At 60.4% G+C, this 13,121-nt stretch overlaps 1 protein-coding gene across 2 annotated transcripts; it reads left to right on the top strand.

The window, feature by feature from the left end:
- Positions 1-642: 642 nt before the first annotated feature.
- On the top strand, positions 643-10,124 carry TBXA2R (thromboxane A2 receptor). 2 transcript variants are annotated; one of them, XM_045544779.1, is made up of 3 exons: positions 643-1,005; positions 6,186-7,052; positions 9,234-10,124. In XM_045544779.1, exons 2-3 carry the CDS (start codon positions 6,267-6,269, stop codon positions 9,477-9,479), a joined length of 1,032 nt encoding a protein of 343 aa, XP_045400735.1. In that variant the 5' UTR covers positions 643-1,005; positions 6,186-6,266; the 3' UTR covers positions 9,480-10,124. The 2 variants fall into 2 exon arrangements, with proteins under 2 accessions (XP_045400735.1, XP_045400736.1); XM_045544780.1 differs by lacking the exon at positions 643-1,005 and adding an exon at positions 5,558-5,652.
- Positions 10,125-13,121: the final 2,997 nt, after the last annotated feature.

Below are 13,121 nucleotides of genomic sequence, written 5' to 3'. Positions count from 1 at the left end.
CCTGCATCCGGCTCCCTTCACCTTCTGAATCATGCCTGCAGACACAGGCCCTGTCCATTCGCCCCCACCCCCGCCTCCCTGCCCTGGCCCTTCCTCCTCCCGGGACCCTCCCCCTGCAAGACACCGCCCCTCCCTGGGCTCACCTGCTCTGGGAAAGCCTCAGCCGGCGCCCCCTTGAAGGCCGGTGGAAAGTCCAAAGCCCTCCCACACCTCTGTGCTCCCACCGCAGCCCTGGCCGGGGCCTCCAACACACCCGTGCGGTTATTAAGCGCCTACTGTGTGCCAGGCTCAGCCCCGCTGGTTAACTGGCGCCGAGCCCTGCCCCCTGCGCCAGGTCCGGGCGCCCAGGGAGCCGACCCTCTGCCCGCCGGCCCTCCGCGCGCTGCCCAGATGGTGAACGAGGCGTGGCCACGCAGGAGGCCGGGAAGGAGCCTGGCGGGGGTGGCCGCAGGGGCCGGGGCTCCCAAGGGGGCGCCCCTGCCCCCACCCCGGAGCAGCGCAGCCCTGGGGGTCCCGCGGTCCCACGGAGCGCCCCCCAGGAGGCCGCGGGTGTCCCGCGGGGGGGCCCACCGACCCGAGTCAGCCAGGCCCCTCCTGGGGGCGTGGCCAGCGCCGGGGGCGGGGCCGATGAGAGACGGACGGAGAGACAGCCAGAGACAAAGAGAGACAGGGATCGGGAGAGACCCAGCGGCGCCGCCGAGCCGGGGGTCCCCTCCGTCCCCATCCCGGGCTAGGTCGAGGCCCAGCGGACCCCTCCAGGCCGGGTCCCCGCGAACCTGGGGCGTCCTCTGCCTCCACGCCCTCCCTCTGGTCCCAGAGCCGACGTGCCAGCGCCAGGGTCCTCCGCTCGGCCCGCCCTCGGCTGTGACTCGGTTTCCCCCAGGATCCCCCGGGGATCCCCCTGGAGCCCAGCCCGCCCTTCCCCGCCCTCCGCCCGCTCCGCTTCCAAGACTGCAGCGCCCAGACCCCCGCGCGGCCGGATCCGCCCAAGTGGGGTCGGCTCAGGTGAGGTCCGCACGGATGGGGTCCGCCCAGGTGGCGTCCAGCCAGGGGGGGTCCGCCCAGGTGCGGACTGCGCCCCGCCCAGAGCGGTGCAGGACGGCCCCTGTGGACAGCAGCCCGCCTTGCGCGCTGACCCTGCCCTACTGCGGGTGTGTCCACGTGGGCCGCGACAGTGACCAGGTGCTGTGTGTGCCCAGCACGCGCTCCTCTGGCCTGCGGGGCGCCGTGTGCGTGGGTCTGAGCCCCGCCCAGGCTGACCTGTGCAGTCCGGGGTCTCTGGGTCCGCCTGGGGCCACTCTGCCTCCTGTGGGTCAGTCTGGGAATGGAGGGGTCTGACACTCCGGCCACAGCAGGGAGAGTGCCCGGGCACTGCGTGTGGCTGGGAGCAGATGTGTCCCTGCAGCTGTGTGTGCATCTCGTCGTGCCTCTGTGAACATGTCTGCGTGCAGGTCTGTTGGCCTGTGTGTCTGCGTGTGTGTGTCGTGTCTGCGTCCGTGTCTGACGTTGTGTGTCTCTCCCTGACGCTGTGTGTGTTTGCTGCTGTGCCTCTTTGTGTGTCCCTCTGTCTTTGTGTGTGTCTGCCTGGGCGTCCGTGTGCATCCGTGTGCGTCCGTGTGTGTGCGCGCACAGTGGTTGCCCTGGGTGCACGTCAGTGGGATGGCTGTGATTCTTGCGTGATCGCTCCGAGGATGCCCACTGTACGGAAGAGGAAACAGAGGTTCAGAAGGTGCCACAGGAGTCAGGGGCCCAAACAAGGGTGGAACCGAGTCTGGCTGGCTGGGGATCCCCCACACACTGCACCCTCCACGCTGGGGACTTTGCAGGTGTCACAAACAGGAAGTTCCCAGAACATGGGCAGGCCGGGGCAACGGTGCCCCTGCGGTTCAGGGCTTGTGCAGTGTTCGCCCACGTGGGCGTCTGCACCGGGGTCCACAGCGTTTAGATCAGCATCAGGCCTGGGAGGTCCCTACGGTTTCAGGCCACAGGGTGCCATGGGTGGCAGGGGCCGCGGTCGGAACTCCCGCCTGGCTGCCCGGAGCACCGTGCCAGGAGACCAGCTGTGCCCACTGCGGGGAGGGCAGAGCAGGCAGGGCCGCCACGGAGGCAGAGGCTCCGCCGGGCGGGCCTGAGCTGAGCACCCACAATGCCGGCGGGCTGGTGGGCGCCATTCTGATCACCGTCTCACAGAGGCGGGAAACTGAGGCTGAACAAGGCTGGGCCCCCAGCTTGGCAGGGGCAGACTGGGGATTCGAGAGTCCAGGCTTGTCTGAGGCCATGGCCGGCCCTGGGTGGGGCTGGGCAGGCCCGGGGGTGGGGTGTTGGGTGGGAGGGGGACGTGCGGAGAGAGGGATGGATGCGGGAAGCCCGTGTGGGGGAGGGGCCTCTTGCTTGGGAACCAAGGAGCACATTCCACGTTCATGGCTAGAGCCCAGCCTGGTGCCCGCGCCCGGCCCAGAGCCCAGGCCTCCGGGAACAGCCGTGCCCAGAGCTGTGCACACGGCCCCCCGGCTTCCCCCACCTCACACGGTGGGCCCGGGCCAGTCGGGGCAGTGTCAGGTTGCAGAAGAACCCGGGGTCCACCCTCCAGAAAGAAGCAGGGAGCTAAGACAGAGATTTCTGGAACCTGGGACCCAGCCCAATTCCTGCCCAAGTTCCAGAACCTCAGCCCTTTGGAATTCTAGAATCTTTTCTTTTCTTTTTTTTAGGGTCAGAGTTCCACTCTGTCACCCAGGCTGGAGTGCAGTGGCGTCATCACAGCTCACTGCAGCCTCCAACTCCTGGGTTCAAGCGATCCTCCTGCCTCAGCCTCCCAAGTAGCTGGGACTACAGGTGCACACCACACCTGGCTAAATTTTTTATCTTTTTTTAGAGTTGGGGTCTTGCTATGTTGCCCAGGCTGGTCTTGAACTCCTGGGCTCCAGTGATCTTCCTGCTTTGGCCTCCGTAAGTGCTGGGATTACAGGCGTGAGCCACTGCCCCCAGCAAATTCTAGAATCTTAAGGCTTTGCCCGATTGCAGAACTGGGGCTCATTAGAATTCCAGATCCCTGGACCCTCAAAGTGCAAATGTCTCCCGCTCTCAGGCGGCATAATTCTGGGTTTTTCCAACATCAACAAAGGGACCCGGGGCCCACCCCTCCTGTGAGGCACAGAGATCAATTTCCCAGGGGCCACAAAGTGCTGCTTCTTGTCCTGCCTTGGTGGGGACCCTGCCATTGTCCTGGCCAATCAGAGAGGAGAGGAGAGGCTGTGCCAGGCCCCCCTGTTGGCCTCCCTGCCTGGGGAACTTGAGACAGCCACTACCATCTGAGCCCAGGGTGGGGTGAGGGGGTAGTGGAAACCTCTGGCTGTGGCCAGAGGGACTCAACGTCAGTTTCCAGCCTCCCCCAGGCCCAGAGCTCTGGGTCAGCGGTTTGTTCTGAGACACGGGAGGTGTGAGGGAGTCCCGGATGTGTGTGCCCGGGTGAGCAGAGCTCCTACATGACGGGGGGCGGCAAGGAGTCCTCATGGCGCTCACTCCAGGCAGAGGCCGGGGCTGGGGCAGTGGCCGTGAGCACAGCCTGAGTTCCCAGGAATGTTCAGAAACAGCATGTACCAGCTCTCACGGGAGGGAGTGCCCCGTCCCAGGGGGAATTCAAGAGCCGGGATCCAAGTCTGAGACAGCAAAGGGCACCCCCCTCCCTGGAGTCTAGGGCTATGGTTGCCGGTGGCGGTGGCAAGCCCCGACCTCTTCCACTCCCTGTGCCTCAGTTTCCCCACTGGAGGCCCTGCCTCCACGAAGGTGGCAGTGGCCTTGGCTCTCCACCGGGGAGGGATGCTCAGTGGGGCTGTTGGGAGCTGGATAATGTATGAGGCTTGACAAGCAGCAGCCAGGACAAGGCTCCAGTTAATGAGATGGGAGTGACAGCCAGCGGCCACCCACGGGGCTTCCCCAAAACAGCCACAGCCGGGGTGCCGCCTGGGGGGCAGCACGCATTGAGTCCCTCCTGTGTGCTAAGAGCTGCACGCGGATTAGGTCACCCGCACGTTACAGGAAGGGAAACAGGCTCAGAGCGGGAATGTGCGATGCCAAGGTCAGTGGGAAGGTTCACGGCAAACCAGGGTTCGAATCCGGTCTGACCAACTTGTAAGAAAATTCTCCTCTCTTCTCAAAGAAAAAAGTGAGAGGGTTCTGACCCTTCCCTGTCGGGCTTTTGAAAAAGCATTTAGTCACATTTCTATGTGAGGAGACGCAAGTTCAATCTCAGATCCGCTCCAGCCGGGGCATCGTGACCTTGGACAAGTTGCTTAACCTCTCTGTGCCTCGGTTTCCCCCCTTTCCAAAATGGGGATCATAGCCGGAGCATGATGAGCTTTGACTGCCCGGTCCCCAGATACTGCAGAGTCCCACCAGCCCCGCGCTCCCTGCTGCCCCCCTCTCTGCCCGCCCAAGCGTGTCTTGGGGGTGCGCCCAGGGCCAGAGGCAGGAGACCCCGGTGCCAGCCCTGGCCCCCTGGGTGGCTTTAGTTAGACAAGTCACCGCCTCTCTCCAGACAATGACGTCCCCCGTGATGTGTCCTTTCTGGGAAGTGGGAGCTGGTTTTGGAATGTTCTCGTTTTATTTTCACTTTGCTCTCATCACATCTGACCATCGAGCCCAGCTGTCTCTCTCGTTTAGTCCCCCAGGCCACACTGGTAACAGGTCCCTCCAGCTGTACTTTTAACCTGTCCCCGGGGAACCTGTCGCTCCAAAGGAGCTGTTTTGTGTGTGTGTGTGTGTGTGCCCAAAATGGAACTGGGTTGCAGGGTTTATTTCTTCTTATAAAAGCGACACCACAGGCCGGGCGCGGTGGCTCACGCCTGTAATCCTAGCACTTTGGGAGGCTGAGGCGGGAGGATCCTTTGAGCTCAGGAGTTCGAGACCAGCCTGAGCAAGAGCGAGACCCCGTCTCTACTAAAAAAAAAAAAAATAGAAAGAAATTAGCTGGACAACTAAAAAGATATAGAAAAAATTAGTCGGGCATGGTGGCTTATGCCTGTAGTCCCAGCTACTCGGGAGGCTGAGGCGAGAGGATCGCTTAAGCCCAGGAGTTTGAGGTTGCTGTGAGCTAGGCTGACGCCACGGCACTCTAGCCAGGGCAACAGAGTGAGACTCTGTCTCGAAAAAAAAGAAAAAAGCGACGCCACAAACTTGGAAGACAAGGAATCTGCACAATTGTGACGTGTGTGAGGAGGGACATAAGGGACCCATGGCTTGCCCTGCAGTATCTCTCCCACATGCATTCACAAGAGACTGTGGCCTGCGAAGTTGACCTTGGAGCTGGGGAGACAATCAGGGACCCTTGGCCACCAGCCAGTGGCCCGCCCTGCCCACACCGGACGCATCCCAGAGCTCAGAACTTCTGTCTCGTAATGACTGAAATCTATTCCCGCTCTGCAGCCTGCCCAGGCCTTGGATGGGCTGATGACGTGGAAACTGAGGCTGGAGCAGTAGAAACCACTTGCCTGGGGTCACATAGTGAGCACCAGGGCAAGAGTTCAAACCCAGGGCTCCCCACCCCTTCTCCAGCACCCAGAAAATACCTTCCGATGTCCTCCAGGGATCCCAGAGGGGGCAGCCCTGGTCTTTGTCCTGGAGGGTCATTCGGTTCGAGACAAGACAGAGCTGGAGGTAGTATTAATATTAGTAGCACTAGTAGTATTAGTAGTAATATTCCCTGAGTGGGGAGTGAAGTAAGTCAAAAAAGGCTTCCTCGGCTGGGCGAGGTGGCTCACACCTGTAATCTTAGCACTCTGGGAGGCTGAGGCGGGAGGATTACTTGAGCTCAGGAGTTCGAGACCAGCCTGAGCAAGAGCGAGACCTCGTCTCTACTAAAAAGAGAAAGAAATGAGCCAAAACAACTAAAAATAGAAAAAAATAGCCAGGCATGGTGGCGTGTGCCTGTAGTCCCAGCTACCTGGGAAACTGAGGCAGGAGGATTGCTTGGGCCCAGGAGTTTGAGGTTGCTGTGAGCTAGGCTGACGCCATGGCACTCTAGCCCAGGCAAGAGAGTGAGACTCTGTCAAAAAAAAAAAAAAAAAAAAGGCTTCCTCCAAGAGGGGATATTTGAGGTGGGGCATTTGAAGGGTGTGTAAGAGTTCGCCAGAGCCACGTACGCCAAAATTCAGAATTAATCACAAGCAAATCTTCTCTCTGCCTCCCAGGTGTTCCCAAGCCAGTGCCAAACCTGTCTGTAGCCTCGGCCGGATGGGGTGGTGACCGACTGGTCTCTCGGCTCCAGCGCCATGTGGTCCAACAACAGCTCCCTGGGGCCCTGTTTCCGGCCGACGAACATCACGCTGGAGGAACGGCGCCTGATCGCGTCCCCCTGGTTCGCCGCCTCCTTCTGCGTGGTGGGCCTGGCCTCCAACCTGCTGGCCCTGAGTGTGCTGGCGGGCGCGCGCCAGGGCGGCTCGTACACGCGCTCCTCCTTCCTCACCTTCCTCTGTGGCCTCGTCCTCACCGACTTCCTGGGGCTGCTGGTCACCGGCACCATTGTGGTGGCCCAGCACGCCGCCCTCTTTGACTGGCGTGCCGTGGACCCCAGCTGCCGCCTCTGCCACTTCATGGGGGTTGTGATGGTGTTTTTCGGCCTGTGCCCCCTGCTGCTGGGCGCCACCATGGCCTCGGAGCGCTATCTGGGCATCACCCGGCCGTTCTCGCGCTCCGTGTTCGCCTCCCAGCGCCGCGCCTGGGCCACGGTGGGGCTGGTGTGGGCCGTGGCGCTGGCGCTGGGCCTGCTGCCCCTGCTGGGCGTGGGCCGCTACTCCATCCAGTACCCGGGCTCCTGGTGCTTCCTCACGCTGGGTGCAGAGCCGGGGGACGTGGCCTTCGGCCTGCTCTTCTCCATGCTCGGCAGCCTCTCGGTGGGACTGTCCTTCCTGCTCAACACGGTCAGCGTGGCCACGCTCTGCCACGTCTACCACGGCCAGGAGGCCGCCCAGCAGCGCCCCCGGGACTGCGAGGTCGAGATGATGGCGCAGCTCTTGGGCATCATGGTGGTGGCCAGCGTCTGCTGGATGCCTCTCCTGGTGAGTGGGGACACGGGCAGGGCTCCTGCCACCCCTGTGACTGGGCCTCGGGTCACCCAGACTGGATTGAAATCCTTAGGTTCCGGTCCACCCGGGAAAATATGGGCAGAAACCCCAGGGTTCAAGTGTCCTTCCTTGAGGCGTTCGTGAGCAAGACACAGATAACTCCAAAACCCTGTGTTCATGGCTGGGGCAGAGCCAGCATCTGGGGACTGGGAGGCTCAGGGAGGGGCTTTGAGGTTCTACCTGGGGTATCAGAGAAAGCTTTCCAGAGGAGGGCATGGGAGCTGGGGCTTTGAAGGATGAATAGGAGTTTACCTGCTAGACAAAAGGAGGAAAGCACTCTAGACAGAGTCACTTAATCATTCAGTGGTTCCTGAGTCCCCTTTGTGCCTAGTTCTAGGCTGAGGTCCAGCCAGCCCTGCTTGGATTTTCCCTGGGTCAGGGAAGCTCCACAAGAGCTCTTATGTAAACCCAAGATTTCTGGGTTTACATTGAACTGGTGTCGTCGGAATGGTTATTTTTTCATTTCTGATTGAGTCAGGACAAGAAGCCAAGTCTGGAGTCACACACTCGGGTTCCAACCTGTGCCTGACAAGGACTCACTGTGAGACTCTGGCAATGACCTTCCCTCCCCAAGCCCCATGGTCCCCGGGCTGTGGGGACTAGAGAGGTGCTGCCTGGGTCCCAGGTGGTTGTAAGGATGAAATGAGATCAGTCATTCACTTATTCCTTCAACAAGCATGTATTGAGTACCTACTGTGTGCCAGGCACTGTTCTAGGTGCTGGAGACATTGCAGAGAACAAAACCAACAAAAATTCTTAACTTTCTGGAACAGACAGAAAATGAACACAGTAAATAAGTAAATGAGGCTGGGCACAGTGGCTCACGCCTGTGATCCCAGCATTGCGGGAGGTCAAGGTGGGAAGATTACTTGAGGCCAGGAGTTTGAGACCAGCGTGGGCAACATAGCAAGACGCTTTTTCTACAAAAAATTTAAAAATAAGGCCGGACGCAGTGGCTCACGCCTGTAATCCTAGCACTCTGGGAGGCCAAGGCGGGTGGATCGCTCAAGGTCAGGAGTTTGAGACCAGCCTGAGCAAGAGCGAGACCCCGTCTCTACTAAAAATAGAAAGAAATTATCTAGACAACTAAAAATATATATAGAAAAAATTAGCCGGGCATGGTGGCGCATGCCTGTAGTCCCAGCTACTGGGGAGGCTGAGGCAGGAGGATCGCTTAAGCCCAGGAGTTTGAGGTTGCTGTGAGCTAGGCTGACGCCACGGCACTCACTCTAGCCCGGGCAACAGAGCGAGACTCTGTCTCAAAAAAAAATAAATAAATAAAATTAAATAAAATTAGCCAGGTCTGGTGCTGCGGACCTGTAGTCCCAGCTACTCGGGGGGCAGGAGGATCACTTGAGCCCAGGAGTTGGAGGCTGCAGTGAGGGTCACCAGCGCTGACCCTCCCGCCCTCACCCCCACAGTGTGTCCCCAAAGTAGCCACCAGAGGGTGCCTGTGAGCAAGTGAGTCAGGGCCTGGCCCTCCTCTGCCCACAGCCCTCCATGGCTCCCACCTCCTTCAGGGGGGAAAAGCCCAAGTCCTCTCTGCAGTCCACCAGGCCCTGCATGACCTGAACTGTCCCCTCCCTGCCCTCCCATCCTCCTTGTCTTCCCCTCCTCGCTCTGCTCCAGCCACACAGGCCTCCTCTCTGTGCCTCTAACACGCCAGGCATGGTCCTGCCCCAGGGCCTTTGCACGGGCTGTGTCTCTGCCTGGAATGCTTCCCCCACCCCCACCCCCACCCCCAGATTTCCACATGGTGACACCTTCACCTTCTCCAGGTCTTTGCTCAAATGTCACCTTCTGGCCAGGAGACGCCACAGCACTGGGATTACAGGTGCAGGCCACTGTGCCCAGCCTATGATATAAAAATTTTAACAGAATAACAGTGCCGGCGGCTGTAGAAACCAATTCCTTTTTCATCATATTTAATCGTGTCCAGGAGAGGAGCAGGAAGACTGTGCTGGGTTATGGACACGTCCACGGGAGCTCAGAGGGGTTAGGCAATTCTCCCAAGGTCACACCGCGAGGCAGTCGCGGAGCCCCGGGCAGGGGCTGCTGGGGGCGGGCTGGAGGCCGAGGCCAGCGGGCCCCCGGCTGACACTGTGGCCCTCGCAGGTCTTCATCGCCCAGACAGTGCTGAGGAACCCGCCTGCCATGAGCCCCGCTGGGCAGCTGTCCCGAGCCACAGAGAAGCAGCTGCTGATCTACCTGCGTGTGGCCACCTGGAACCAGATCCTGGACCCCTGGGTGTACATCCTGTTCCGCCGCGCGGTGCTCCGGCGCCTGCACCCCCGCCTCAGCGTGCGGCCCAGGTCCCTCTCCCTGCGGCCTCAACTCCCACGGGGCTCCGTGCTGCAGTAGGGCCCGGGCGGCACAGCCGGACATCACCCCTGCCCGCGCGTCCCCCGCGAAACCCTCGGTCCCCTCTGACGGTGGCATCTGCCTGTTCTGATGCTCCATGAACCGCGTGTGCTGGACGGACAGAGGGTTTCGGCTACGGGATCATGGGCGCCTTCCATCCAACCTGGGGACCCCCCAACTCCTCCCTGACCCCTGTCCGAGGCCTAGGCCCCCTCCCCCACTCAGACCACAGGCCCCTTCCCCGAGACCCTCCCAACCCCAGGAAGCGGCATGGTGGGGGTGTCGGAAGAGCGTCTGGTAAGGCTCAAAGTGGCCAGGGTCCCCCCCTCTTCCAGTAGTCCTCCTGACATGGGGGATTCCTTGACCCCTGAATATGACCTGCTTGCTGGGACACAGTTGCTTCCCTTTGAGGCTCCAGCCTGGAAAGGCTCTGTCTAGAAGAGATTGAATGTGGACAGGAAGGACACCCCTCTCTGGCCAAAATGTTCCCCCCTTTGGCTTTGGTTTCCTTTGGCTCCAGAAGCCATCAGCCTCCGGGGTTCCGACCTCAGGGATGGGGCTGGGGTCTAGTGCCTCTGCCACCTCATTTATCAAGTGGTTTCTTTTCTTTTCTTTTCTTTTCTTTTTTTTTTTTTTTTTTTTGAGGCAGGGTCTTGCTCTGTCGCCCAGGCTGGAGTGCCGTGGCGTCAGCCTAGCTCACAGCAACCTCCAACTCCTGGGCTCAAGGGATCCTCCTGGCTCAGCCTCCCGAGTAGCTGGGACTACAAGGCGCCACCACTGCACCTGGATAATTTTTTAATTTTTTTGTAGAGACGGGGGTCTCGCTATGTTGCCCAGGCTGGTCTTGAACTCCTGGCCTCAAGTGATCCTCCCGCCTCGGCGTCATAAAGTGCTGGGATCACAGGTGTGAGCCACTGCACCCAGCTGTTTCCTAAGCACATTCGGAAAGTGGTATCTCCTTGAATTCTCTCAACAACTGTTAGGGGAGGCTGTGGGATTAGGCCCATTTGCAGCCGGGAGAAAGAGAGGGAAAGAGACATACACAAGACCGTGGAGTGAAGTCCCCGCTTCTTCCACTCCCCGGTCGGTGCCTGCGTCCGCTCATTCACTCAACAGCGTTTCAAACTCCCCAGGGCCAGGACAGCCCCGCACCCACAGTCGGTGCTCAATAAATGCTGGTTGAATGGACCAATGACCGAGTTTGCACGGAGCGCCCACCTACGCTTATGCGCACATGGTGCTTGATAAAGTGCTCCGCATACAGTAGGTGCCCCAGAGGCACTCAGCATAGCCATCTGCTCCCCCAGCCCCCCAGCCCCCGGCCCAGCTCTCTCCTCTGCCTTCCCTGCAACTCCCCACAAAAGGACACACCGGGCTGCGGCGGGACGGTGCCTTTATTCACCTGGCGCCCTCTAGTACATGGCGATGACCGGCCCCCGCCCCCTTCTCCTGCCAGGGCCCGGATCCGCTTACAACGCGCACCGCCAGGCCCCACGGAGCAGAAGCTGGTGTTTCCACCGCGCCTCCCCACCCCCGCCTGCTGGGTGAATGAGGTCACCTGCCCCTTCTGGGGGACCCTGGCTGGGAGGGCCAGGAGAGGGGACCACAGGAGCCTCAGCTGTGCCCCAGCCCCCAAGCTACAGCCCCCCGCCACCATGCAGGAGGGGACCTGGCTCCCTAGGCGTGGGGGAGGGGGCGGACCCCTGAGCTGGGAGACCCAGGGGCTGGGAGCTCAGGGGGGCTGCCCTTGGGGCAGCACCAGGAGTCACAGGTGTGCGGGTGGCATGGACTTCTGGGGTCCCAGCTGCGGCTTGGGGGACAGGGGTGGCTTCTGGAGTGCCAAGGAGACCTGTGGCTGCAGGGCCAGGTGGGAGGCTGCTGGGCCACAGCTGGGGCCGGGGCTGTCCTGGGTGCCACATACCAGGTCATGGGGCTGGAGTGGTGGCCAGAGGACTTTGCCAGGGGCTGGAGTTGGGGCTCTGGGGGAAGGTGCTGGGGGCTGAGGTTGGGCTGGGGCAGGGGCATTGCGCTGGGTTCTAGGGTCAAGGCCAGGGGTCTGTGGGTGGAGCCCATTTCTAGAGCTTAGCCAGATTTTTGAACTGGTCTGGGCTCTGGAACTAGAATGGCTTCCAGAAACAGGCTGCGTGCTGGAACCAAGGTGGGCTCCAGAGCTGGGCTGAATTCTTGCGCTGGTCTGGGCCCCTGAACTGAGCTGGGTCTCCAAGCTGAGCTGGGTGCCAGAACCGGTCTGGGTTTTGGAGCTGGGTTGGGTTCCAGAAACAGGTTGGCTTCCAGAACTTAGGTGGACTCCAGAGCTGGACTGAATTCTTGAACTCGTCTGGGTCCCGGAGTTGGGCTGGGTTCTAGAGCTGGGCAGAATTCCAGAGCTGCTCTGCTTCCCGGAGTCCAGCTGAGTGTCAGAGCTGGCCGGGGTTGTGGGCTGGAGCTGGGATCTAGAACTCAGCAGGGTTTTAGAGGGGAGCTGAGAAGCAGAGGTTGGTTGAGCTCCTAGGCTGCGCTGGGTGCTGGAGCTGGGCCAGCTACTGGAACCAGACGGGATCATGGAGCTTAACTCAGTTGCTGCACTGTTCTGGGATCCAGGGCTAGCCTGGATTCCAGAGCTTTGCTGGATTCTGGAACTTGGCTGGGTCTCAGCAACTGACTGTGTTTTGGAGCTGGCTGGGATTTCAGAACCAGTCTGTGCTCCAGAACTGAGCTGGGTTCTAGAGCCGGGTGGGGTGCCTGAGCTGGACTGAGTTCTTAAGCTTGGCCAGGCCTTGAAGTGGGTCTGAGTCCCAGCGCTGGACTGTGTTCTAGAGCTGGTCTGCGTCTTGCAGGGAGAGTAGGGCTCCACGCCAAGCAGTGTTCTGGAGCTGGACCTTGCTGCAGAGCTGGGTGGGAATCCAGAGCTGCTCTGAGTTCTGAAGTTGGGCCTGGTTATAGCACTAGGCTGGCTTCTGGAGCTGGGCTCACTCTCAGAGCTCGACTCATCGCCAGAGCTGGACTCATCGCCGGAGCTGGACTGGGCCACAGCATGGGCGTAGGCACTTGGGTGCAAGTGGGTTTTAGAGCAGGGCTGAGGTTTAAATCTGGACTGGGCAGCAGCGTGGCTCTGGGTTCCTGAGCTTGTCTGAGATCTCGAATAGGGCTGGGTTTGGGGGCTGTCTTTGAGTCCTGAGCTGCCTTGGGTTCTACAGCTGGCTGGTTTCTTGAATCTCACCTGAGTCTCAAAACTAACAGGTGTTCCAGAGCGGGACCGAGTCTCTAGGTATGGCTGTATCATGGAGCGGTCTTCAGTTCCAGAGTCAGGTTGAGTTTTACGGCAGGGTATGGTCTCTGAGCTGTCCTGGGTTCTGGAAGTAGGATTGGTCTCCGAGCTGGCCTGCGTCTTAAAACTTGTCTGGGTTCCAGAACCTGGCTTGATATCAGGGCTCAGCTGGATTTTAGAGATGAACTCAGTTTCAGAGCTGGCTTGAAAGCAGGGCTTGGTCTCAGAGCTGGTCTGTGTTCTAGAGCTGGGCTTGGTCTCAGAACTGGGCTTGGTCTCAGAGCTGGGCTGTATTCTAGAGCTGGGCTTGGTCTTGGGACTGGGCTTGGTCTCAGAGCTGAGCTGTGTTCTAGAGCTGGGCTTGGTCTCCAAGC

This window comes from Lemur catta, chromosome 1, assembly GCF_020740605.2.
Source record: "Lemur catta isolate mLemCat1 chromosome 1, mLemCat1.pri, whole genome shotgun sequence".
NCBI lineage: Eukaryota > Metazoa > Chordata > Mammalia > Primates > Lemuridae > Lemur > Lemur catta.
This window is presented reverse-complemented; position numbering and strand designations above follow the sequence as displayed.

Coding starts and splice junctions, on each gene's coding strand:
- TBXA2R (XM_045544779.1), top strand. CDS start 6,267: ATGTGGTCCAACAACAGCTCCCTGGGGCCCTGTTTCCGGCCGACGAAC. Junction 7,053..9,233: donor TCTGCTGGATGCCTCTCCTG/GTGAGTGGGGAC, acceptor TGGCCCTCGCAG/GTCTTCATCGCCCAGACAGT.